This window comes from Cynocephalus volans, chromosome 15 (assembly GCF_027409185.1).
Source record: "Cynocephalus volans isolate mCynVol1 chromosome 15, mCynVol1.pri, whole genome shotgun sequence".
NCBI lineage: Eukaryota > Metazoa > Chordata > Mammalia > Dermoptera > Cynocephalidae > Cynocephalus > Cynocephalus volans.
Window position 1 is genome coordinate 74655789 of NC_084474.1, and position 27375 is coordinate 74683163.

Genomic DNA, 27375 nt, shown 5'->3' on the forward strand with positions numbered 1-27375 from the left:
TGAAACCATGTCTTAATACTATTACATTAGAGATTAGGTTTCAACAAATGAATTTTGAGGAAAAACAAACATTCATAACATTTTTCCACTGGCCCCCCAAAATTCATGTCCTTTGCACATGCAAAATACATTCAATCCATCTCAATAGCTTCCCAAATCTTATCTCATTCAAGCATCAACTCAAAATTCTAGGGTCCAAAGTCTCATCTAAATATCATCTAAATCAGATATGGGTGAGACTCAAAGGTGTGTTTCATCCTGAGGCAGATTCCCCCATCCCCTATGCCAGCTATGAGTCTGTGAAATCAAACAAGTTATGTGTTTCCAAAATACAATGGTGGAACAGACATAGGATAGACATTCCCATTCCAAAAGGAGGAAATAGGAAGAAAGAAAGGAATAACAGGTCCTGACCAAATCCAAACCTAACAGGGCATATTTTAAGTCTTAAGTCTCCAGAATAGTATTCTTTGACTGGAAGTCCCACCATCTAGACACACTAGGGAGAGAGGTGGGCCCCAAGCTCCAGGTGGCCCTGCCCCCATGTCTTTGCTGGGCACAGCCCATGTGGCATCTCTCATGGGTTAAAATCACTTGCTTGCGGCTCCCCCTGGCTGGAGTTGCATGTTGGTGGCTCTACTGGTCTGCAGTCTCTAGGGTAGCCCTGACCCCAGAGCTCCAACTGTCATTGCCCTAGTGGGGGCTCTCTGCAGTGGCCCCACCCCTGTGGCAGTTCTATGCCTGAGCCCTAAGGACCTCCTGGGCATCCTTGGAAATCTAAGTGGAGGAAGCCATACGCCCACAGCTTATGAACCTTGTGTCTCAGTGGAAATGACACCATGCACATGCTGCCGACGTTTACCACCTGTGCCTTCCAGAGGGACTGACTGAGCCATACCTGAGCCCACTTGGTCCACAGCTGGGGCAGCCAAGGAGTGCTGTACCGTAACACAGGGAGCCGAGTCTTGAAATCGTTCTAATCCCAAGGCCCTGGCATTCTGGACCTGTGATGGGTGGGGCAGCCCCCAAAGATCTCCAAAATGCATTCTGGGTCATTCATCCATTGTCTTGGTAAATATCACCTGGCTTCTGCCTATCCATACTAATCTCTTTATCAAAGGTTCACTGGGCCACACTTTTTATGCCTTCTCCTGAGCACACCTTTTCATTCTTTACAACATGGCCAGGTTGAGAACTTCCAAATCTTTAATTTCTGCTTCCCTCTCTTCTAACATTTTACCACAAGTAGTCAAGAGAAGCCATGCCACACCCTCAGCACTTTGCTTAGATATTTCTTCCATCAAATATCTTATTCATCACCAACAAATTCCTCCTTCCACAAAACACTAGGACACAAACAGAATTCAGCCAAGTTTTTTGTCACTTTATAACAAGGATGGCCTTTCCTCCATTGTTCAAAACCTCATTTCCATGTTCCTCATTTCCATCCGAGACCTTATCAGAATTGCCTTCACTGTCTGTATGTTTACTGACATTCTGATCATGACCATGTCAGTAATCTCTAAAAATACTGAGGCTTTCTCTACAGCTTTCCTCTTCTTAGCCCCCACAAGAATCACCCTTAAATCTCCTTCAAAATCCTTCCAACATCTACTCATTGCCCAGTTCCAAAGCCACATTTACATTTTAAAATATTTGTTACAGCAGCACCTCAATTCTCAGTATCAATTTCTGTCTTTGTCTATTTAGGCTGTTATAACAAAATACCTTAGACTGCATAATTTATAAACAAAAAAACATAATTCATTGTTCACAGTTCTGGAGCCTGGGAAGTCCAAGATCAAGGCAACAGTAGATTCTGCATCTGGTGAGACCCCATTCCTTATCGATGGTACCTACTATGTGTCCTCACATGAGAGAAGGGGTAAATAGGTTCCCTCAAGCCTTTTTTTTTTTTTTTTTTTTTTTTTTTAAAGATGACCGGTAAGGGGATCTTAACCCTTGACTTGGTCTTGTCAGCACTATGCTCACCCAGTGAGCTAACCGGTCATCCCTATATGGGATCCGAACCTGTGGCCTTGGTGTTATCAGCACCACACTCTCCCGAGTGAGCCACAGGCCAGCCCATCAAGTCTTTTTTAATAAGCACACATCCCATTAATGAGGTACTGACCTTGTGACCTAATCCCCTCCCAAAGTCCTAGCTCTTAATACTACTACATCAGAGATTAGGTTTCAACATACAAATTTGGGGGAGACACAGACATTCAGACCATAGCAGATGAGAAACCTGGGAATCAGCAAGATTGGATAATTTACCTAAAGTTAAAGAGAATAAGTGACAGAATTAGAATTTAAAATCATATTTTCTAACCTCAAATTTAGAGTTGTATTCACTGATACTAGCACATAGTTCATTTGGACCTCTGTTTTATATATTTAAGATGTGTCCACTTATGATAGTGCCATTATACATTGATTTTACATTTTTCTTCTGTTTCCAAAATGGAGTGTCAACCATAACTTCTTGGCAATAGTTTCAGTTATGAAGCCACTGCATAGTGTCAAATGAAGAATGAAGAAAACAGAACTAGAAAATACATATTTTGCAAGCCTCAACAGGAGAAGCACTTTTCACAAAGATTTACTGAGGAGAAAAGACAGGTATAAGTACCTCACAAATCTTCGTTCTGGACGCACTAAAGGAGGGAAATTTTCAACCGTATTCAAAGTTTAATGAGTACAGTTGAGAGCTCTATATAAGGTTTGGTGGGGGGGGGGGGGCAATAAATGCCCCTAAACACTGGGAAGAGGAGGAAATAAGGCTAAACTAGTAACATGATTACTCTTTTTGCTGGTAGTCAACAAAAGACCATCTGTCTATAAATGTGTAACTAAAGTATTTGGCATCATCTAAAACCCGGAACAAGGTGATATGAGAACAACTACAGGGAGCCAGAACTGCAAAGTGATTGAATTTGCTAAGCAAAAACCAAATCCACTGTTCTGATTCCCATCAGAAGACAGAACCATGTGAACTGAACGGGGTTAATTAACCATAAAAGGACAGGGGAAAACCCCAGGCTGTTTATGTAGAGTCCAAAGAAGAGGGAGTCTTGAGAAAGCAGAAATTTACATAATGGTCACCTTGGAAAGGCTCTTCCCATCCTGTATGGGAGGGCTTCCAGCTTTCTTGTCTAAAATACTCTTCTTAAGGTCTATTAGCACCTCTTATATTGATTCCACAGTCACCAAATAACTTTTGGGACAATTTAATTTCTCATGTAGCTTGCCTACATGGGGAGAATGCATTGCCTAGGCAGCCTGGAAAGTATACATTGGTTGAGTTACCTTGTGTTCTGGTATTCTGCTTATATTTACATTTGCTTTCCAATACACTCTGCCTATAATAGGAGAACACACAGATCCTCCCATGTGAGCATTTCCATCTGCTTAACAACTACGTTGCTAATAATAAGTGGATTCCGGTTGTTAGATTAATATGAGTCAACCTCTCAGAGATGGCTCCACTCTCAGGATGCCCACTAAATCAAGTTTGTGATCCTCTGTGGCTAAAGCTCAGACACTGGATTGTGGCACTTTGTGGCACTTAAAGCCTCATAAATCCCATATGTTGGTAAAGCTGCTCCCAATCCAATAACAGACTTGGTTAATGGATTGTGCTGGTTTCTTCAAGTTTCCTATGTCTGTCAGGATAGAACTATGCTTTTATTTATTCTTTGATTCCCAAGGCTATTTAGTGGAAGATATTTTAGAAGAAATTTTTGAAGAGAGAATAATACCCCAAGTGGACAGATAAATATACCATTTATCATATATTAACAAAAATATTTTTGAATGCCTACTTTGTACCAAGAAAGTTCTAGAAAGCTAGGGTAAAAATAAAAATACAGGGCGCCCCACAGCTCAAAAGTCTTATGGCTTAGGAACTGGCTAGGCATGGAAGAAAAAAAATTTGCAAGTCATTGTGAAGGGTGCTATTATGAGCAGATGGACACACAAAGCATAGAGGGACACTGATGTCCCAGAAAACTCCCTGCTCTGGGGAGTAAAGAGTGAGTAGGAAGTTGCCAGGAAGGCAAATGTAGGTAGTATATAAATTGTTTAAGGTTTGCCAGAGCATAAAGGATGAGCTGGGGAGAAGCTGGGCAGTTAGGAAAGATGCAAAATGTAACGTGGTTTTTATGCAATACTGTGGAGTTTAGATATTAGTGCAGGTGACAGGGGGCCATTTTGGCCAACTGGGTAAATTCTGAGTGTTTCACATGCCTTTGCCTAGCTAGATGTAGAGAAGATGGTGGGGGATGGAGAAGGAGAAAACTAGAACCCAAGCACCCAGTAGGAAATATACTTAAATACTCTGAAAGACTGAGGACATGGGCCTGGACTAGCGCATTGGCTGTAACAAGAAATATTTAAGAGGTAGAATTAAAAAAGTATACATTGCAATCATTGACAGCCACTAGAAGTGACATATTCTTGTAGATTCAGTGCCTGCTGGGTGACCTTTTTCACAGAAAGAGCAGCAATCTTGCCTGCTGTTCTATGGTTATTTCTATTTGAGAAACTGAACATTAGAGTTTTTAATGCAAACTATAAGCAGCTGTGTGTCAACTGGGGATTAATCTCTAACCAACTAAAGGGATTAGCCCCGAGATGCTATGGCATTTGTCATCAGTTCTTAGGTTTTAGCACCTAAGAGACTATTAACTCCTGGCCAAGGTGCTTACAGTTCAGGTGAGCTGTTCTGCCAGGTGCTGAAGGTGAAGGCAATGGGGGCAATGATTCAGAAACTGGGCTTGGGGGGCCGGCCCCGTGGCTCACTTGGGAGAGTGCGGCACTGGTAGCGCTGAGGCTGCAGATTCAGATCCTATATAGGGATGGCCAGTGTGCTCACTGGCTGAGCGTGGTGCAGATGACACCGTGCCAAGGGTTGCGATCCCCTTACCGGTCACAAAAAAAAAAAAAAGAAAGAAAGAAAGAGAAGGAAACTGGGCTTGGGGTCAGCGGGGTCTGGGTTTGAACCCTAGATCTGCCATTTGCTTCGGCTCTCATTTCTCAGCGATGTTTCATTGTCTGTAAAATGGAGCTCAGAGTATTTAGCCTCCTAGGATGCTTATTTGACTTAAATGAGATTCTTGCTTAAATTTACACATAGAGAGTGGAACTAAGATTCTACTATGGGTCTAGCTGACTCCACAGTCTACACGCTTCCTTTATTCTTCTTTCTCTTTTATGTTTGATATATGCATTACTTTCAGTATTATTTATTTTTAGGCTTTCTGTGGTTTGGTCTTGTTATGAATTTTCTAGTGTTATTCCACTATCATCGGAGGATGTTGTCTGTATTATTTCTACCTGATGGAACTTAATTGCATTTTCTTTGTGACCCAATCTATGGTTAATTTTGTAAATATCCTATGTGGATTTGAAAAGAAAGTGAATTCTCTATTATTAGGGTACGAAGTTTGCAGTGTATCCAGATCTACCTTATTATGTTGTTTGGGTCTTCTATGGTCGTATTTACTTTCATCCTCCACTGGCCCTGTCTTGGATTGAGAGGGATATATGTTAAGTTACCTAATAATAGTATGTTTCTGTCTATATCTTCTTGGCATCTTCTGAAGTTTCTGCTATAGAGGTTGCTGGTGTGTAATTTGGTTTGCATTCATAACTATTGAATGTTCCTTGTGAATTCCAGCCCTCAGCATAAATCAGTCCTCCCTTGTCTCATTTTATGCTTTTCAGCCTGCATTTTACCTTGTCCTATATCAAGATCAAAATCTATGCTTTTTGCTGCTGTTTTTAGTTTGCATTTGACATGTGTGATTTTTGTCTATCCCTATATTTTTCAATCACTTTGTGTTACGTGTGTCTCTTGTATTCAGCATAGAGTTGGGTTTGCAGGTTCTGACTGATAGACTATACTCTGCCTAACATGTAACTGGGGTTCCATACAATATTTGTTTCCTTTCCTTTTCTTATCTTCCTCAACCAGGGGCAAGACTCACTGGCCCTAATCACGGTTGTTAACAGCAGTTTGGGGCCATCCAGTTTGGGGCTGTCTGGACCTGAAGTCTCCTGAACCATCTGGCCTAGCTGGATTCTCACTTTCAACTCCTCCCTGCTGGTTCTCACACCCTAGCAGAACAGGCTCTCTCTCCCTGCACGGGAGGCCCCACATGTACTCATCAGCGGTGGACTTGAAGAACATTGATACACAAGCATAAAAACTCATTCTTCTCTGCTGGCTTGACACACAGATTGAAGTTTCTAATACTCAGACTAAGGCCTGACATTTCCCAAAACATTCTTTAAAATAAAATTAAATGGCCTGGGAGTAATGTTATAGCATATTGCTCCACTGAAGGAAGGAACCCTAGAAATCATCTACTCAAACTTTCTTCCCAATGTATTAATCGCTTCTATGACACCCCAGTAAGTTTCCCAGTGTCTGTTTGCATTTTTCTGGAAATGGCAAACTCACACTGTCACCCACTCTATAAGCACAGGTTTGAAGCCCAGCTATACCATATACTAGCTATATGATGTTGGGAACTTATAAATATTCATAGCCTCAATTTTTTTTTTTTTTTTTTTTGTCTTTTTGTGACCGGCCGCACCGCGCTCAGCCAGTGAGCACACCGGCCATCCTTATAAAGGATCCGAACCCACGGTGGGAGCACTGCTGTGCTCCCAGTGCCGCACTCTCCTGAGTGTGCTGCGGGGCCGGCCCAGCCTCAATTTTTTTATCTGTAGAATGGGGACAATGATAGAAACTCAGAGGGCTGTTAAGAGGACAAAACAGGGTTACAAATTCAAAGACAAGGCAGGTAATGGAAAGCACCAGATGGGTGATTAACTGAATCCCTTAAGAGTAAGATAATAGGAGTGATGAGGAGAGTTCATTCCCTTGTCTAAGGAGAAACTTCTGCTGGGCTCCCATAGACTGGAGCCCTTCTTACAGCAATACAGGCCCATAATATCATCAGTTATTCCAATTTTTCTAGAAAAGCAGAATCCTGGCTTTTTTTTTTTAAATGTAAAATTCCCCAATTATTCAATATGGCAACTAATTCAAATTTCTTTAAAACACTAGATAAACCATTAAAAAACATAGCCGGGTACACCTGTAGGCTGCCACTTTGCAGTCCCTGGCCTAAGTTCATTACCATAATACATAAGATAGGCACTCAATAAATTGTGAACTCATCGCATCTGAAACCTTTGACCTCAGATTCTTGGGAGAAAGGACTTGTTTGATTGGGTGGGTAAGAGGTCAGGGAAGAGGAAACGCAGAGTAACCAGGACATCAACTGCAGGCCCAGGAAACTGGCCGAAATCGAGGGGAAATAAAACAGGGAACGGGGTGGGAGTGGATCATCAGCGAATGCTCTCTCTTCTCTAGTCTGCTGCCTGATCCTTCTCTGGCTGATACTTGCTGGCTTTCTTGTACAACCTTGTGCAGATACAAGCATACTTAAAAAGTTCACGGAAAGAGTTGTATTTTATACCTATTCTATTTCTCCACGAACTTGTTGAAGTGCCCTTGTATAAGTGATGCAGGAGGGGTGGAAGAGCCGGGGAGTAAGATCCCGCAGCTGGCTGGCACCAGAAGGGCCCTAGCAGCATGGTTAGGCTGAGCTCCCTCGCAGGAGAACAGAAAAGACATTGAGTTGGGAGCCGAGGAAGGAACTTTCTCTCTGTCCCTATTCCTTTTGGCTTTCCTCATCAGCAGCTCTGAATCTAGCCAAATCCCTCCCAATTGGGTGGGTTGCAGCTGTCCCACACATGTTATAAATAAGGACCAGTAGAGCTGTTCCTATTTTTAGCACTTTAATGAGGATGCAAAGGTCACCAAAAGTCCCCATTGCTGGCTCAATTCTTTGCTCTCTTCTCTTTATAATTCTTATTTTCCTCCAAGATGTATGCTTTTTTGTTCAGATGAGTTAAAGTAAGACTTTTGAGGGAAGAGAGACACCAAATATTTACTTCCTGTTGACCAGACTCCTTACAATTGCCATGGATTGGGTGATGTATCTGTCCTGGGGTGGGCAAAGTCATGTACAGATCTTGGAAACAGCACTCCAGGCTTGGACCAAAGCCACTCATTTTTCTCTCTTGAGCATAAAGAGAGGTTTAGAGTAGAAAACAGCTTGAAGGCTTCTCTCATCTAACTCTCCAAGTACACAGTTGAGGGCACAGAGCCAATGAACAGATTTGCTTATTACTATGTAATATTAATAATAAATATTACTATAGCTTATATTCATGGAAGATTTTCCTGTGCTAAACACTGTACATGGATTTCCTTATCTAATCTCACAACCCAATAAGATATCTATTTAAATTATTCCCATCTTACAGATGACAAAATTGAGGTTTAGGGGTTTGAGAAACTTGCTCCAAATCACCTAGAGTGGCAATGACAGAGCCAGGAAAGGCACTCAGGCTCCTGACTCCAATTCTTCAACTCTTCCCAGAACCAGTGCCCAGTGTGCAGAGTCTTTATGAGAATAAAAGAAAGGAGGAAGAAGGCTGGAGGAAGAGACGGAGGGGGATGGCTTGAATGGGCACTGTCGCTCTCTCTGAGCATGACCCTTCTATTTTTCATTTTTTATTTTTTTTATTTTTTTTGTGACCGGGAAGGGGATCGCAACCCTTGGCTTGGTGTCGCCCGCACTGTGCCCAGCCAGTGAGCGCACCGGCTGTGAGCATGACCCTTCTATGCAATTGTTTGGAAACAACCAGTCTTTTCACAACACAAGCACAAACTGGCAACAGCCCCCTTTTAATCTCAAAGGCCAGAGAGCCACTGATATTCGGAGGAGGGTTTTATTAAGCCTCTTTACCTGTTCTCTGGGTCAGCCAAGGCCATACTCCGAGTGACGTAGCACATTTTGAGGGGGATGCTTTTCCGGTCTCTGTGGAAGGAGAAGGGCTGCGACGACACCAGGTCTGAGGAGCCGCCCCCTAAGCGAGGGGACTCAGGTGGAGGCGTTTCCCACCCGATCTCGGACACTGGGGATCCCTTCTTCACGTAGGGCGTGGCTTCTCTCATGTACTTCACTGCAAGCAAAAAGACAGCAATAAGCGCTTTTAAGTAACTTGAGGTTGAATTTCTGGAAAGTTTGTTTTTGAAAGAAACTTGCATTGGACAAGCTCTTAATATTGAATGTCTTAAATTGCAAACAAAATTCAGAATTTGTTCCTCTCAACATAATTATCCTATTATTTAAATTATATACCAGTGTGTATCTTAGAACTTGCTATTATGATGTCCTGCGGTTGAGAATTACTTCTAGCTTTTTTCAACTGTGACAACTTCTATCTTCTCTGATTATACATTGCGTTCTGGGGAAAAGGCTGGAAACAAATGTGCAGAGTGAGAAAGCATAACTTAAGCCAAAAGACATATTATTCAATGCAGACATAAAGAATCTTGGAAGTTACATTCACTACCCATGAGGCCGTTTTTCAGCTGAGAAGCGAGAATATGGTTTTCAGTTTAGTAGTGCTAAAAACAAATATACAAAGAAATACATACAAGAACACATTTTGCAGTGGCAAAAATTTGTAACAGCAAAAACATTATTTATAAGAACTGAAAACTAGAAACAAACTAAATGTCCATTTTAAAAAAAGGACATATTCAATAAATTGTAAGACATCTACGTAGTTGTTTAAAAAAAATGACACAGATATAGATATGTTGATGTGAAAAGGCCTGTAAGATTTATTATTAGTGGGGGAAAAAAGTACACAGTGGCACATATACTGTAATATCTTTGTGTATAAAATCATAAATATATACATTTGCATATCTATAATTATTTCTGGATAAAAACACAAGCAAATGTTAACAGTGGATAGCTCTAGGAAGTAGAAATGAAAGCCAAGATGATGAAGAAATAGGCCTTTAGCATTCATTTATTACCCCTTTATAGTACTTTCATGTTTAACCATATGCATGTATTATTTTCATAAAATTTTTAAAAAACAAAAATAATTTAAGAGCCAAGTGGAACCGACCGTGGTTCTGCTCTTTGGTGTGTTTGCCTTGGGATTAAGAAGTTATTTGCCTATTCTGAATTTGAGCATTTGGTCCTTAGCTTTTGAGTTGACAGAGCAACCAGATTCTTGGAACATACAATATGAACTTGCATATCCCTCTCTATATCACCCACACACTCCTGTTCTCTGCTGCTTGGGGGGATTTGGCTGAGTCCCTCACAGGTATCTGTTATTACAAATGGCAGTGGTTTGGAACGAGTACAAACCAGGGAGCATTTCCTCCATATCTTTGATGAGTCAATTTCACAAACTAGTGCCTGCACCGTGCAAGACAAGGGACAAGTTTATGGAGACTACAGAGATGAACAAAATATAGCTTCCATACTCGAGAGCTACAAAATCATAGGTGACTATAGTGGATGCTGCTGGTGTCCCATCTAGATACCTTTTCCTATACCTTAGCTGCTGTGTGCCTGCCCTCCTGCTTTGTAGAGCTGCCGTTGGCCCAACAGAAGCTCCCAAGCCTGGGAGGCTACAGAATTGCTGCCCAATCCCCAGATGGAAGCCCTGCTTCTAGGAAACCCCACTAAGATAGGACATAAGACAAGTGCAAAACCTATGGCACAAAGCAGAATGAACTAAATTATATAACAAGAATAAAGTACCTTGGGAGAACCCATGGAAAAGGATGGATCTAGGAGGATGCAAGACAGGCTCACAACAATTCAATAAGCAGGCCAAATATAACCAGATACACATAATGTGGATATGTATTGGGGGACTTAATCATAGGTATCTACAACAGCCATGTTAATAAAAGAGAAGTCATTTAGTACCAACACATATTTTAAAAGAAGATTTCAGAATTTTATGAAATATAAATGCAATTAGGAGGAAACAGCTCCGTGGTTGCCCCAAACCTGTTAGCACAGGTTGCAGTTACAGAAAGAGAAAGATTATTCACGGATTGTATATTTTAAGGAATATCATTTATTTCTGGGAAATATATTTAAAGAAGAACACAGATATACCTAAGAATAAATGCACAAAATTTAGGGGGACAGATTTAAGCTATCCAAAACTGAAATAAATGGACCTCTTTTAAAGATACTGAATTTTTCATCACTAAAATCATTTTACTGAAAGCTAGAACACTGCTTGCTTAGTTTTGTATATAGTAGAATTATATTTATTGCTACAAAGAAAATCCAAGCATCAGCTGAGATAGGTTGAAGATTTTCTTTTGATTACATTATTATTCTCTGGCTAAAGCAGGAGATGAGTGTTGTGAGAATGAGAATCCAGGGATGTTTTATAGAATAGGAGGCATTTGAACTTGGCCTTAAAGAGTAGCTACAACTTTTAAAAGTAGAGATAAGAATAAGAATCCTTCTTTTATATAATGTTCTCTGATTTATAATTTTTGCTGCAAGTCTGTAGGAAAGGAAAGCTGGATCTCAGTTTGGAAGGAAGATAAAGAAGGAACATATATCATTTACTTACTGATGTGTCAAGTATTAAATCAGCTGTTTTACATATCTTTCCACATTTAAACTCTCCAAATGACCATTTAAGGTTCCACTTTATACATAAGTAAACTAAGGTCTAGAGAAAAAAAATGAATAAAAGATCTTTCATTTATTAAGTATCTATAAACAATAAAAGAATAAATCATTATCCTTTCCAGACCCTGCTAGAATGAAATGCCTTGTAGGGTAATTCTAAGTCTGGTGAAGACTAGGAGCTTTACATGGGTTATCCTTTGCAGGTTAGTATTATTGTACACATCAGCACCCTGATGCTCTGAAGTTTAGCTTATGTGGAGTCACCTGGCTACTAAGTAGTGAAACTAGTGTTTGATTTACCAAAGATCATATTCTTTCATGAAATCTGGCTACCCCTCCCAGATGAAGGATACAAAATGACTAGCTAATAGGTTTGGACTTTATTTATAGGCAGTAGTGACAGTCATTGGTGGTTCATGAACAAAAGAATGGCAGAAACAAAGGTCAGCTTTAGAGAGAACTCCTGGAAAGAAAGTTTGGGTGTATTTGAGGGACAAGACATCAGAGGTAGATCTACTGATTCCAAGGTCATAGGGAGTTATTGCACAGATAACTCCAGGAACACTCTAAATATTCATTTAAGCTGTGAGGAATCCCAGAAATGTGTGGTTTGATCTACTCACAAACAGAAGCATGGGGAGTGTGGCAAGTCTTAGCCTGCAAGAAAATATTTACCAAGCAACCACATCCTATATGCCACAGCACTAAGAAAATTGGCAAAGGAGAAAAAACACAGCAGTGCCTTGAAGAAAGTACATGCTATAGGAAATAATATTCAATATAGAGTAATCCTTTTAACTGACCGACTGAAAATAAAGACAGAGAAAATAAGTTCATAAGGTAGGTGTGATAATTTATAGATTCATTCATTCAGCCAAAATTTATAAATTTTCATGAGCCGAGGACTGTGCTGTCCATGAGAGATGATAAAAAATCATGCTTAAACCTAGAAAAGAAGGAAGGAAGGAAGTAAATGACATGAGCACTTGTGCTAAATCTGTAACCTGGTTTACAGAGGCCCCAAGCTTCACAAGTCTCCAGGGGCCTAGCAGAATCAAATGCAAGTCCTTTCTGGAGGAAGGCCGCTTCATCCTAGGTTTCAGAATCCTTATGAAGCATTTTCAAGGGCAATGGGCAGGCATAAAATCAAAGAAAATGTTACATACAAGGAAACAAGGTACAGTGAGCAAGAACCAGCACAAACAACTGATAGCAGTCACAGTCTCACACTTAGTGCAAAGCTACAAGTGTGTTTACTGTGTTTAAAGAAACAAATGAAAGCTTGAGAGAATCTTCCAGAGATTATTTTTTTAAAAAGGAAGTGACCTAACAGATTGGTAAAAGAACCTAACAGAATGTCTAGTAGTCGTTGTCATCATAGTAGTAATAGTAATACCAGAATTGAAGTTTTAATAGACAGACATGTCAGAAGAAGAAAATAGTGAATTGTAGATAAGAAGAAATTATACAGAATATATCACAAAGATACAAAAAATAGAAAGTATGAAATAGAGATTAAGAGATGTGAAGGATGAAATAAGAAGGTCTAATACATGTTTAATTGGAGCCCCAGAAAAATTTAGTAGAGAAAATGTGGAAGAGGCTAAGAAATTTCCTAATGAAAAGACACAAACCCACAAGTTCAAGAAACCTGACTTGTTTTTGCTGAATAACACCTATGATCTTCGCCATCAAGATGGATAGAAATAGGTATAATCCTGCTTTATACTTGGGGCAGACTCAATGGTTTAGCTTTTCTTTAGAACCTATGCTTCTTCTGAGAGCCTTTTATTAGTGTGATGAAGTCTCAGTAAAATCCTTAAATGAGTCCTGAGATCTCTGGCACTCCCAGAAAACAAGTTTTCAATTTCAAGGAAGTAAAGAAGACTAAGAGATTATTATCACTATTCCTAAGCAAGATATGCCGAAGTCACTGAACTTTTTTTCTTATCTGTCCTGAGGGAGAATAAGTAACATCAACACATCTCTGCTTAAAGTTCCTTTGTTTAGGAGTCCTGCTTCTTTTTGATATGTATAGAAACTTGTGCTTGTAACAAAGAAAACAAAACAAAACAAAAATTGCCATTGGGTTTCTTCAAGGGCCCAAGATTTTGGGTTCAGAAGAAGTAATCAAGTTGTCAGAATGTCCCTTGTTGCTGGAAGAGATTCCAAGTAATTTCTACAAGGCTTGTCCATCAGCTATGAGCATAGTTCTATTGTCAAGCACCCTCCTCCCCATCACTGGTCAAAGACTGAGGCTAAGTACCTTCAGGCAGAGAATGAGACCAGTGCAGCTATGGTTGGCCATGGGGCAGCAGTGCCTCTAATAGGAAATAAACAGTGTGTGAAACCTTTTCATGGTTTTTTGTGTCCTGAAATTTCTATACATTGCAATCAAAACAGTAAGAATATAGACTAATTCAGGGAGGGAAAGGTGTTGCCTAAGACTAGATTTGTCTGCAATAAGTAGACAAAGTTAGTGTATTAAAGGACATAGAGGTTTGTTATCCATTTTCCACAAGTTTAAAGTGAAAGGGAAGGGCTGCTGGGCAGTGCTGCCCCCTGAAGTTGTCAGGCACTCAGGCTTCTGCTCTCCTATTGCTCTGCATCCCTAGTGTGCCATCTAATGATCCAAGACGGCTGCATGAGTCCCAGCTATCACAACCAAGTTCCCATTAGGAGGAAGGAGGAAGAAGTGAGGAATACATCATCCTGCTTCCTTTAAGAACACTTTTCAGGAACTGACATACTATTTCTCCTTACCATCCACTGACTAGAACTTAGTCACATGGCCACTTCTAGATGGAAAGGAAATTTATTCTTTACTCTGGACATCCTTATACCCACCCCGCTAAAAACCGGTTGGGAGAGGAAGCTATTACTATGGAAGAAGAGAAAAAATATTAGAGGTCAACTCAGCTTTTGCCACAGGGAGACATCACTAATTCTTTCAGGGCATAACACAACCAGATTTTATAACACGTAAGTACAAGTAAATGTGTTAGAGCAATCAGCAAAAAACACAATGACTGTATTCCATACACTTTGCTAAATGTTTTTTGTGTACTAACTCATTTGAACCTCACAATAGTGCTATGATACAGGCATTAAAATCATGCCCATTTTACCAAAGACCCTGAGAGGGGTTAATATGTAATGTTGGTCATTGCCCAAAGTTATAGTGCTAGAAAATAGCAGAAGCATGAGGCAAATCCAGGCAGACTGGCTCCAGAGTTCTTACTTTTAACCATGAAGCAATATTGTTTCTCACACTTTTTAAAATTTAATTAATTGGGGTGTGTGCATGCGTGTGTGTGTGTGTGTGTGTGTGTGTACGTTTAGTCTAAGCCAATGTTTGTATGTGCTGGGAGAAAACATCCAATTAAGAGGCTGTTGCCTGTAATATAAGAGAGCTAGATTTTGTAAGCCTGAACTATTAAACTATGGCATTTCAATAAACGCCTTTTAAGACACTATAATATATATTCATAATAGAGGGTTTAACCTGGCAGAACTCAACAGCTAGTATCTGCATAATTACACCACCATGTGCTTACAGACAATAATTTCAGGCAAAGAGCTGTTGAAACCCATCATGAAGCAGCCAGGCCTAAGTTCAGGGTGCCTAATAATCAGGACTAATTAATAAATCATGCCCTTTCTGGGCATTATGAATTAAAAGCTGTAGTTAAGCAATTAAAATTCCAATCTTCAGTTGCAAAAAAGGGGAGGAGAGCCAGAAGAAGTCGTCTTCAAACCAATAATCTATTCAATCACTTTCAATTTGTTTGTAGTTTCTCATTGGAAAGACAGGCTTACAAAAGAGCATTCAGTAAAGCCAAAGTTTGCTAAGGTCCCAAGTTGCCACAATTAAATCTTTGTTAGAGCAGCCGGATGACATTTGAAAGGAAAAGCATACACAGGCTACTAATGAGGAAATGCTTTAGGCAAATCCAATCGCCTCTCCTACCAGGCCAATTTCTGAGGAGCTTGAAAGTCCATCTGATAAGTTCATGTATTTCCAGGAAAAGAAATATTTCATTATTCTAAGGGATGTGAACACAAAGTGTGTATTTTCTAATGTGATTAAGGGGAAAAGGTATCAGCTGGAGGCAAGAAACCCGGGCATTCAGACCTTTGGTGACACGTTCAAGTTGGGGACAGTTTGGTGACAGTCGGATTTGCTGACAAAATGCAATATAAGACTTGTCCTTAATGACATTTTCCTAAGTCATCTTAGAAAGAAAAGATGCAGAGGGAAATCATCGCTATTTCCAAAAAAGACCAAGAAATGATGAAGGAGGCAATGTGTTTCTCAGAAGCAGTAGCTAATCTCTCAGGAGGCTGAGTGGTGCAGTGGAAAGAGAATTGGCCCTGGGAGCTGGGGACCTGGATGACAGTTCCAGCTCTGCCATTAACTAGTTCTCCAGCCCTGGGCAAGTCACTTCACCTCCCCAGATCTCATTTTGCTCACTTGTCAAAAGAGGGAAATAAGGTCTCAACCCTTCAAACATTCTATGTTTCCTTGGGAAGCTGCTGCTTCTGACAACATTAAAAAAAAAAAAAAAGAAAAGAAAGAAAGAAAAAAAGAATATGCCTTACCTGATATCTGTTGGTGTCATCACCAACAAATAGCCATGTTAAAATGTGTGCCAAGCAGATGTGTCTGCCGACTTTTTACCAAAACCTACAGGCACCTGACGAATATGAAAATAAGCCTATGTTGAGATTATGTACTCAGGTTACTTTGTCTTTGGTTTGGCAGCCTCATCTACAAGAATCATTATTTTCATTCTCTTATCAATATTTATTTCACTTCCATTCTGCAAGGTGGGTTCTCGAAGGCAGGATTCTAAGAGGCACTTGAAGGATGGCCAAAAGGTTCTCAAGAGGTCCTAGGACATTCTGGGTGAGGATGCTGAATTATAATATTTGGAGTCAGGAATAAAATAAACTAGGTATGAATTTGTTGGGTAATCTCTGGCCTCCAAGTAAAAGACTATCTTAAAATTATCCTGTTTTAGACAGTGCAATCATTCAACATGATCTACCTTGATTCTTCAACAAAGCAAGATAATTGCCCCAAGAATAAGCCAGTGGACCCTGGAAAGTCTTACAGCCATGGTAGTCTTACAACCCATGGGCAGTCAGTCCTACAACCACCCAGTGCACAATGACTGATTTAGTTACTCGTTAATTCAACAAATGTTTAATGCACTCTTGGAGGACCCTGAATGTTGGTGTTATACCGGTGAACAAGACAGATAGCCCCGCCCTTATTAGGTGCTGACATTCTAACATACACGTACGTGTTGGGGGTTAATGTTTCCACCATTAAAGAAGTAAACAATACAAGGCACTGCACAAAAGATGACACACACTAGAGGACTTGGGTCTGTCCCAGTTCACACAAAGCCCATCACCATCTGCCTCTGACCACTTCCTGACTTCTCCTGGTTGACTTGATCCCCGTAGTTCACATGCAAACCATAGAGAAGGACTATTTAATTATCTGAACATTCTCTCTCTCCTGCCTCTCTTCTTTGCTCATGCAGTTTCCCCTGCATGGAAACCTTTCTGGAAAACTCCTCTTTACATCCTTTAAGTCTCAGTTCAGGTAAGATCTCCTTTTTGAAGTGCTCCTGACACCTCCAGGTGTCACACCTCCCTTAAACTCCAACCATGCTTTGTGAACCTCCACTGACAGCCATAGATAGCATCAGGGCCATAAACATCATGGCAATGGCTTATTCCATGCCAGGCTCTGTGCTGATCAGCTTACAAACATTAAAAATTTACAATCATGTGCAATTATTTGTTTGTATAATAGGTTCCTGTGGTGGAACCATAAGGCCCTCAAAATTGAGTGACTGCTTTACAGTGGAAATTAAAACTCTAGACTCTGGAGCCAGATTATATAAGAACACATCTCAGCTCTGCCACCTGCCACCTGTGTGAGTTTGGGAAAATCTCCTTTCCTTCTCAGTGACTCCATTTCTCCATCCATATGATGAGAATAAATAGTAGTGCTTACCTCAGAGAATAGTTATGAGGATTAAATGAGTTAACACACACAAAGGCCACAGAACTGTGTTTAGCACATGGTAAGTACTCATTAGTGTTACAAAACATAAAAACTTAGAGACTCACCTATTCACATCTATATTCACAGTAATTAGCACAAAGGTCTGGCTATAAAACATGAAACTTCTGAGCAAATGAATGGCAAATAAGATCTCCAAGATCTAATTTTTCACAGATTTGTTCATTAGGAGGAGAGTCTTATAACTGATCATTATTACAGATGAAGTAGCAGAGGCCAGAGAATATGCTAGTCATGCATCCAAGGTTACAAGACCAAAGAGCAAAAGACAAGGGTTAGGAATGCATGCACTCCATAATGGGCGCTGGAAAGCTTTTTCTGTAAAGAACCAAACAGAAGTTTTCGAGCTTTGTGGGCCTCAGCGTCTCTGTCACAACTCCATTCTGTCACCGTAGCATGAAGAAAGTCATAGGCGATATGTAAATACATTAGTGTGGCTGCATTCCAATAACACTTTATTTACAAAAACAAGCAGTGGGCCAGAGTTGACCCTCAGACTGTAGTTTGCCAACTCTGGCTGTAGAATAATAACAATACCCAGCAATTATTGATTACTTGCAAGGTACTGGACCCTGCTCTAAATGCGTGAAGTATATTAGTTCATTTAAGAGCAAGTCGGCGAAGTGGAACTGATTGCATCTGCACCTACTGTTTACACGGCATTTTGCATGGAAGGAAGCCTGGAGATCCAGCACAATGGACAATAAGAATGTTCAGTCCATAATTCACAGCCAGGATTTCCCATTTAGCAGCCCTAAGCTTTGGTCTGAGGGACCTTGCCTCAGAAGGGTGTTGGTATACTTTGCTTAGGACAATAGAATTTATCATGTATAAAGATTTTTTTAAAAATGATTTTTTAAAAATGATGCCAAAAGGTGTTATTTACATTGAGGCGGTTCAAATTGTCTTTCAGCCAGTAGAAAACTGTTTCATACCCAGAATCAGTCAACCATAGCACTACCTTTGCTCTATAAAAGCAACATGAATCACAAAGTTGACATGAGATATTTTCAGGCTACCTGCCCCAGGCTTGTTAAAACTCTGTCAATGAATACCTTGGTTTCATTGTTCTACCACAGACGATGGTTTGTCTCTTGCACAAGCCAAAAAGATTTCTGCTTTGTATTCTTCTCTAAGTGCAGGCAAATATGCCCTAAAATATTTTCTAGTAATTGCTTTGAGATTCATATTGGTACCTAGGCAAAGCTGCCTTGTAGAACATTTCTGAATGTGTGCTAAATATCGTTTTACTTAATATTTAATATTGTCCAAGTCCACTTGTGATACTATAACAAAATATCCGAGACTGGGTAATTTATAAAGAAAAGAAATTAATTTTTCACAGTTCTGGAGGCTGGGAAGTCCAAGATCAAGGAAGCAGGAGGTCTGGCTTCTGGTGAAGTCCCTGTTCCCTGCTTTCAAGGTGGCGCCTGTTGCTGCATCCTCTGGAGGGGAAAGATGCTGTGCCCTCACATGGCAGAAGGTGGAAAGGCAAAAAGAGCCTAGGCTAATTCCCTCCAGCCCTTCTGTAAGGCACTAATCCATTCATGAAGACGGAACCCTCATGACTTAATCACTTCACAAAAGGCCCCACCTCCTAAACCACACAATGGAGATGAAGTTTCAACATGAATTTTGGAGGGGACACATTTAAACCATAACAAAATATTATCTAACTTAATAGCAAATCTGTGAGTTATATATTATTAACCCCCATTTTACAGTTGTAGATACTGAAGCTTAGGGAGTTCAGGAAATGTTCCACATAGCCATTTGTGGAGCCATCAGGAGCCTAAGCCAGGTTGATCCAACTTGAAGTCTGTAATCTTTTAGGTAAACTGTACTGGCACTTGAATAACCCAATTCTCTTCCTGTTGTTCAGTCTGAGCTTTCCCTTCACAACACTCACAACCTCTTCCCTGTTCTTCCCTTCTCCCAGATGAGATCAGACATACAGTGTTTTAGAACAGGAGGAAGGGTTAAGTCATCTGTTCAATTCAACATCTATTTCTTTTTTGAGCTTTGATCATTACCTTCTGCCCTTTTAGTTGGCCCACCAGGGCTGTCTGCAAAGAAGGTGGGGGAGTGGTGGTGATGTGGATAGCTTAGAACGTAAGTATTACTAATGTGTGAACCCCCAAAATGGCTCTAGGGTGTTACACACCTGCCAACTCCCTTTGTCCTTGTTCTCTATGTCTGTTCCTGAAAAGTTTGCCTTGGGCAGAAAGGGTAAAGGGAGCTATCATTTATGGTATACTTTTTTTTATATAGCAGACACTTTACATATATTATCTGGTTTAATATACACAAAAACCCCATGCTATTAGTTTATTTTCTTCTTTTCCTAAAGAAGAAATCTCAGGCTTAGAGAACTGTAGCAACTTGCCTAAGATCTTATAGTTCTTTGGGTAAAGAAGATTCTAAGTCAGTTCTGATTCCAAAAGGCCACTCAGCACAGCATAGTGGGCAAGAAGAAGGGCTTTGGAATCAGGCTTGAGAGGAACACCACAACTTTGAGGCCTATCTCTCATGAGGTGGTTGTGAGAATTAAAAGATGTAATCTATGTAAAACCCTGGATGTTTGTTTAGCAATCCCTAAGTGTTAACCACTATGATTGTTTTGTTACATTATGTTACATTTATTTATGTTATGTTACATTTCCTTCCACTGGGACCACTTGCCAAAGCTCCAGGCTCATAATTCTACTGTCTGCCAATCTCTCTCTCTTCATGGATGTTCTATCCACATCTCAAAACATGCATCTTCAAAACTGAAATAGATCTCTCTCGTCCCCCAGGACTATGTTTCTTCTTCTATTTTCTATCCTTTTTAATGGCATCACTGTCTACCTAAATAACCAAGGTAGTAAAAACCTTGATTTTATAGATTAAGGGAGCTTACGAATTTAAGAGAGTTAAATGATTTTCAAACAACTACACAGAAAACTAGGACCCCAGCCATGATGAAAATTCAGGTATAAGAAGCTCTAGGTGCCTTATCCTCTTCCCTCTTTCCTTCTTGTTTCACTCTCTCATTTATTCATTTATACATTCATTTGTTTAACTTTTTAACCTTTCAGTCCTTGCATTACTTTTTTTTTTTTTTTTGTCTTTTAGCATTGCCTAGGACTTCCAGTTAAAAATTGCATACAGTGGTAATAGAGGATATCGTCATTTCAGTCCTGATTTTCAAAGAGATGCTTGTGGCATTTCTCCATTTATAAATGTTTGGTGTAGATTTTTTTTTTTTTTTCTAGTAGATGTTCTTTATCAAGTTAAGAAAGTTACCTTCTATTTCTGGTTTACTGAAGACTTTTTAAATTTTACTATCGTCTCCTGCTAGAGTTTGTAAAATATAAAATGAATTTTCCTCATTTATTTACATAACCATATATTTTTCTCCTTTTATCTGTTAATATACTGAATGATAATATACATTTTTAAATAATTAACCAGTCTTGCAATATTCACATAATCCAAACTTGGTCATATTGTACTACTACTGTCTTCTATATCATTTGTTGGACTTGGTTTGCAGATAATTTGTTTAGCATTTTTGGATTTATATTTATAAATGAAATGGATTGGCAGTTTTTCTTTTTAAAAATTTTCTTGTCTGGTTTTGTTATTAAAGTTATATTTGCTTCATAGAATAAATTGAGGAGGCTTTTTCTTTGTCTATTCTCGGAAATAGTTTAAGTTTTGAATGAGCTATTCATTTAAAATCTGGTAGAATTCACTATTAAACTAGTTCTGGTGTTTTCTTTGTGAGAAGAATTTAACTAGCATTTTCATTTCTTTATGAGTTATAGAACTAACTATGCTTGCTGTCTATTTCTACTTAGGTCAGTTTTAATAAGTCTGTTTTTTCTAGGATTTGTACAGTCCATCTAAGTTTTCAAATTTATTATCATAAAGCTGTCAAAAGGTTTTTTTTATAGTCTAGAGATTATTTGTTGTTTTAATCTCTACTATATCTGATGTTATCTCCCCTTTGATTTATAATACTGATTTTCTGTTACCTTTTTTATTTCCATCAAATGTAACAGAAGTTTGTCTATTTTTTAGACTTTCCTACATGACCTTTAGATTTTTTTCATTATGATGGATGTGGAATATTTTGATAAAGTGCAGTCTAATGTAATCATTACAGAGTTTATTAATTTAATCCCCCAATATCCACAGAGTTTCTCAGCATCAGCACCCACTCATTGCTCATTAACCACAATAATCTAGCCATGTCTCCATGTTACTTGAGCTAGTTGTATCATTACAGCTGTAGTTATGGTGAAAGGGACTTTCAAATTAGATTTAGAAGATGTAGGATCAAATTCCGCATCAGGTGCTTGATTGAGGTAAGGTACTTAAACTCCCTGAACTTCAATTTGCCCATCTGCCTTTGGGTTTATTTATTGTAAAAGGTTATATCCATTCACTGATGCTCACCATTAGCCCCTTTTTACTTCTTTAAAAAAAAAAAAAAAAAAAACAGCAAACCTCCCCCCCCCCAAAAAAAAAAAAACCAAAGAAAAACCTTCCTATCTTGACTGCTCAGAGTCAAGTGGAGCTTCTGGAGATTTGGAGTTAAATCGTGTGAGGTTTCATTCTCCTGGCCCTGACAGATCAAAGAAGCTTGCTTATGCCTCTTTGTCATCCTGATCTAATTATTGGAAATTACTCTCTCGAAAGAAGGCCAAGCTAAGTTTGGCCTTTAAGAGAAAATCCAGAGCAGAAGCAGTGAGGTCAGATTCAGGTGAGTCCCCTAGGCATTAGTTCTGTGGAGCAAGATGTATTTGTGCATAACTAATGTGTTTTGGGGAGGAGGTGGAAGTCGGTGGGGGAAGCTGTTAGGCTCTCACTTCCTGGGTCATGGAAGTTTTAAACAAAGAGATGCATAGTCAGATTCTAAAAGGCCTTTTTAACTTATTCATATTTCAGGTGGGGATGTCAGTAAGCATGAAATGAGAAATCGTGGAAAGCACTTTCAAAATAGCAGGTATTCATAACACTGCCTAGTTTGATGGGCCCTGGTGTTTCCACACCCCCCACCTCCCACCCACCCATCCACCTTACCCTACAATGCCTCTTCGATTACTTTAGGTTTGCAGCATATCCAGGGTGGGGTGGAAAAAAAAAATCTCACACCTTGCCTGAGTCTGCCTTTGGTGATGATTCCTTTTTTTAAAAAAAATTTAATGTGGTTTCTTTGAAAAAGCTTAATGTCTCTAGGTTTCTGCTACTGAAAAGTAAATGCAAATTTTCTGAGCCCCAAGTTTGTTTTGCAGGATATTATTGCTGAGCTACACCTGGAATAATAGTTTTATCTTGCAGAGATACTGATACCTGTAAGAGGGAAGTAAGAGAGGCACTTCCTGCCTTCTGATGTAAAGCCCGTTCACATGTGATCTTCTGTCTCGGAAGGAGTAAAAACAATATTTGCAGTTGAGTGTTCACACATCCTTTCTGCCTATTATTCACTTCCTGTCTCCAGATGTTAGGGTATAGCTGTTATATAGTTGCTATATTTTCCCAAGGAAGAGAAATTATGATTATTTTGTGATAGTGAGGAGCTTGCTGGCAAATTGTTGAAGAATCAAGTCTGTAGACCTCATTAATCCATATCCTCTCAGTACATACTAATACCAGATGAACAAACTTTAGACTATTTTTTGTGTACATTGAATTATATTCTGTAGTAATTCCCAGGTTTTAGGTTGTAGGTCTTTTCTCCTGGGAATTCTTAGAAACAGGAACTTGTATGTCCAACTGATTATCTATCTTGCCATGTCTGGTCTCACACGATGCACAGAGTTGGGGCTCAATGTATGTGCAACAAATGAATGAAAGCCATGATACTTTAAGTATTTACAATTTTGACAGTTCTTAAGGCTAAAAAAGAGATTGGTATCTTTACAATGAACTTTCACACTGAAATTTCGTAACAATAACAGTAACAACATAATAGTAATACTTAAATTTGGGTGACAGATATGTGCTAGGCTGTATTCTAAGGGCTTTGGATATATTTTTTTAAAATTATTTAATCCTTATAAAAATACTCTGAGATAAGTACTGTTATTATCAGGTGAGGAAACTGAGTTACAGAGAGATTACCTCCCTTGCTCAAAGAAGCCCATCTTGTAAGCTTGTAAGTGGAAGATCCTCTGACTGTGGAGATTTATTTATTGAAGCATAATTGATGTATATATCTGTGGGGTACAGCACTGAATATCAATATCTGTGTGCAATATATGATGCTCAAATCAGGATAATTACTGTATTCAACAGTACACAATGTAATCATTTTTTGTGGCTCATATATTAAACTATTACATTGTATTGCCACTCTAAGGAAGGCATTGTTTTCCTCATTTTACAGATGATGATTCTAAGACCCAGATAGCTTAACAAACTGTCCCATTGTCACACAACTGATATGTAGCTAATAAGCATATAATAGTGAAGAAATGTACATCATTTTACTCGGTAATACTACCATGAACTGCCCTAACTATATTGGCACCTGGTTTGGGCATGTTGATTAGCCGTATTCCAGAAGAAACCACAGAAAATGACAGCTTGAAGGGATTTTAGAAACAATCAACTCTTCCACAAAGTAGAGTTATTTTCTGCAGTGTGGCTGGGAGATATCTCATCCAGGTTCTGCTTGAATGTCACTAGCAATAAGGAAGTCCCCGCTTCCCGGTCTTTTCTTATATTGAACCCAAATCTTACCCTTATAATTTGTATTCATTGCTCTGCAGAGATACACAGAGTGAGTTTAGCCCAACCCTTAGTTATTTAGGTTCCATAAATCTTCTCTTTTCTAGGTTAAATAACCCCTAATACTGGTAACTGACATGGTGTTTACCATGCCAAGTTCCTTGTAAATTTTTTATTGATATTAAATGATTTAATCTCACAATAATCCTATGACATAGATGAAAGAACTCACATGTGGAGAAACTAATTTGCTCAGGGCCACAAAGCCAGGCAATAGAAGAGCTAGGAACTGGACCCTAGCAGTCCGACTCCAGAGTTTATACTCTGCACCACTTTCTGCTATCTCATTTAATGTATGGTTTCTTTACTTCTTGAAACTTTCAACCACTTGGTCACTCTCCTTATCCTCATTTGAATGTTTCTAACTATTAGGGTTTCAGGTATGAGCTGATCAAGGAGGTAAAAGGGGGGGCTGACCTCTCCTCTTTATGTATGGAACACCATACTTCTATCATTGGAGCCTAGTATCCTATCACTTTATTATGGAAACCAGAGCCATGAAAATTTCTAAAAGACTTCTTCACATGAGCTACTTATAATACAGTTCTCCCTATCCTACATGTTAAAGTGATTTTTATCTTGAATACTCTATGACAGAACTTTTCATCTCATCCCTATTACATTTCATCTTTTTAGTTTGATCCTGTGTGAAACTATTTAAATTTTAATTTTACCCTCTTAGGCATTAAGTATCCCTCCCAACAGCTATCTAGTAACCTGAAGTAGTAAAAGCAACACCTGTAATGCACATCATCTGTTAGACTCATCCATTACGACCTTCAGGCTCAGAAGGGATGTGGACCAGCAGCCCTGTAACATCTGGATGACAGATGAGCAATGTTCCAGGGTGAGCCTCCTTTTAGTCTGGCATATATGTGGCTTCTTCTTCTCCATTTTTTTTTTTTTTTTTTGGTTGTTGCTAAGCTGAGTTGAATTTAGCCTACTGGACCAAAATTAAAATTTTTGCTTTGCACAGACACCAAGAGCACCTTCCACGTATAGTTCTGAAACATTCCCTTTTGCCCACTACAGAAATGGAGCCCCACGTATGTCAGATTACATTTGAGAGACCAGTGTGTACAAAGTCATCCATAACACTGTCTCCAGCAGGAGCCAAAGCTGGAGCTGTCAATTCTGGTCAGCTGTGTAATTCAGCTTTTCAAGAGAACTGAAGCCTGGCCTCACAAGTATGATATCAATACTGCATTTCACAGAAGGTGATTTGGCCACAATAAATAAATGCACACTCTAGAAGGAAACAGAATCACTGACACACATATTTTAAATCCTTTATTTCTGGTAGAGGTATTCATCATTAAAAGCACTGTCTTCCCTCTAGAGAGGAAGCAGGAACCATTTCCAAAGATTTTTCCCAAGAATCTCTCTTAGAGGGTGAGGTTTGAGTATAAATTCCAAGCCCTCAAGCAAAAAGTTCAGAAACCCGTTGATTGACCAGATAAGCTTTGAAAATGACTTCTTATCCAGATGGCAACTTGGGCAAGAATGATGCCCTTCAAGGAAACAAAAAGATATATAACGTTTACTGAAATATCATAATGGAAGGTTCCAAGTCACATTTAGAGCAAGGTATGGAAGAAAATTTCCTCCAAGTTACTGCAAGCCTGTGAGTGAGTGTAAGTTTCTATCCTGCTTCCTGCAGAAACAACATCTGTTCTTATATTCAATACAAGCCACCTCTGATATTTATTGCATTTGCAGAATGTTGAAAGGATCTGAAATGTTAAACCTCTTGATCTGTCAGCATCTTGGATTTCTGTGAAAAGATGAGCTACATAATAGCACAAACTGAAGAAATTTCATGTATCCAAGATATAAATTCTCACTGAATTCTCTTTCAGTACACAACTGTAGATGTTATAAAAAATACATATCCAACTTTTATCTCCTAACTTTCTCTTCTTTTCCTTTTCCTCTACATGCATAGCTCCATTTCCTTTAAAAAGGCACATTCAAGGTCATTCAGTCCCAACTTCCACCCATTCACTTCTCCAGTATAAATTTAGCTTAAGTGCATGAATGTCAAAGCATGTGCTCATTTGGTCTCATTAAGCTCACAACATCCTTGTGGGAGAAGCAGAAAATTTGGTTCATTATCCTAACTGTTAATGAAGGATAAATTGCTTATATTTAAGTGGGGTTTACATTTTATTTTTATTCCATGCTCAAGTTTCTTGGTTCTCATCAAAAAGTGAGGCAGGCAATTATTCAACAGAGCCCAGAAAACAACAGCAAATTAGTTCGCATCACATGAGTTGCACATCTAGGGGAGAAAAGTGATTAAAAAAAAGAAAAAAAGAAAAAGACAGACTTGAGCTTCAGGATTTAAAGATGCCCCCTTTAAGGAGTGATAAACAAAAGAGAATGCCTAGAAGGTATGATAACAAAGAGGGCAGGTAAGACACAGTTAAGTTTCTATGCAAGATTTCGTGGGATGTCAAGCACCAAGACTGATTTACTTGGCACAGAACAGAGGTTGAAATGACAGGTGAGAGATACAGGTGGTATTTTCCTTTCTTTCTGCCCCTCCTTGCTTCGTATTTATTAAGCACCCTTTTCATTTGCAATAATACTGTCCTACTTGCACAGCAGCGGAGGAAATGTTTTGAGAAAGTAATGAGTCTGGGTTAATCAAAAAGCCAAATCTCTTAACTCATCAAGGAAATAGCGATTCCAGAGGAAGCGATGAAGAAAACCATCTGATATCAATCTGTGATGGTCCCATTTACCTTGGGAAATTTCTTCTGCTTTAATCCAGGTGTAATTCCACAGTTCCAGTAAAACCCTGAGGCTCCTTTTCTTGGCGAGTCGTAATGAATGGTTTACATCATCACCTCTCCCACTAGACTCTGGGCTCCTTCGAGTGGAAGAAACTCAGGTCTTTCAACTCTGTTGTTTTAGGGCTAAGCC

The 27375-nt window shown here is 39.3% G+C and overlaps 1 protein-coding gene across 1 annotated transcript in view; it reads right to left on the reverse strand.

The window, feature by feature from the left end:
• SNTB1 (syntrophin beta 1) overlaps positions 1 to 27375 on the reverse strand; it is a 253711-nt gene that overhangs the window by 145785 nt on the left and 80551 nt on the right. Inside the window, exon 2 of the mRNA XM_063079994.1 lies at positions 8835 to 9051. Coding sequence (XP_062936064.1) covers positions 8835 to 9051 — 217 coding nt within the window. The remainder of the gene's footprint in view (positions 1 to 8834; positions 9052 to 27375) is intronic.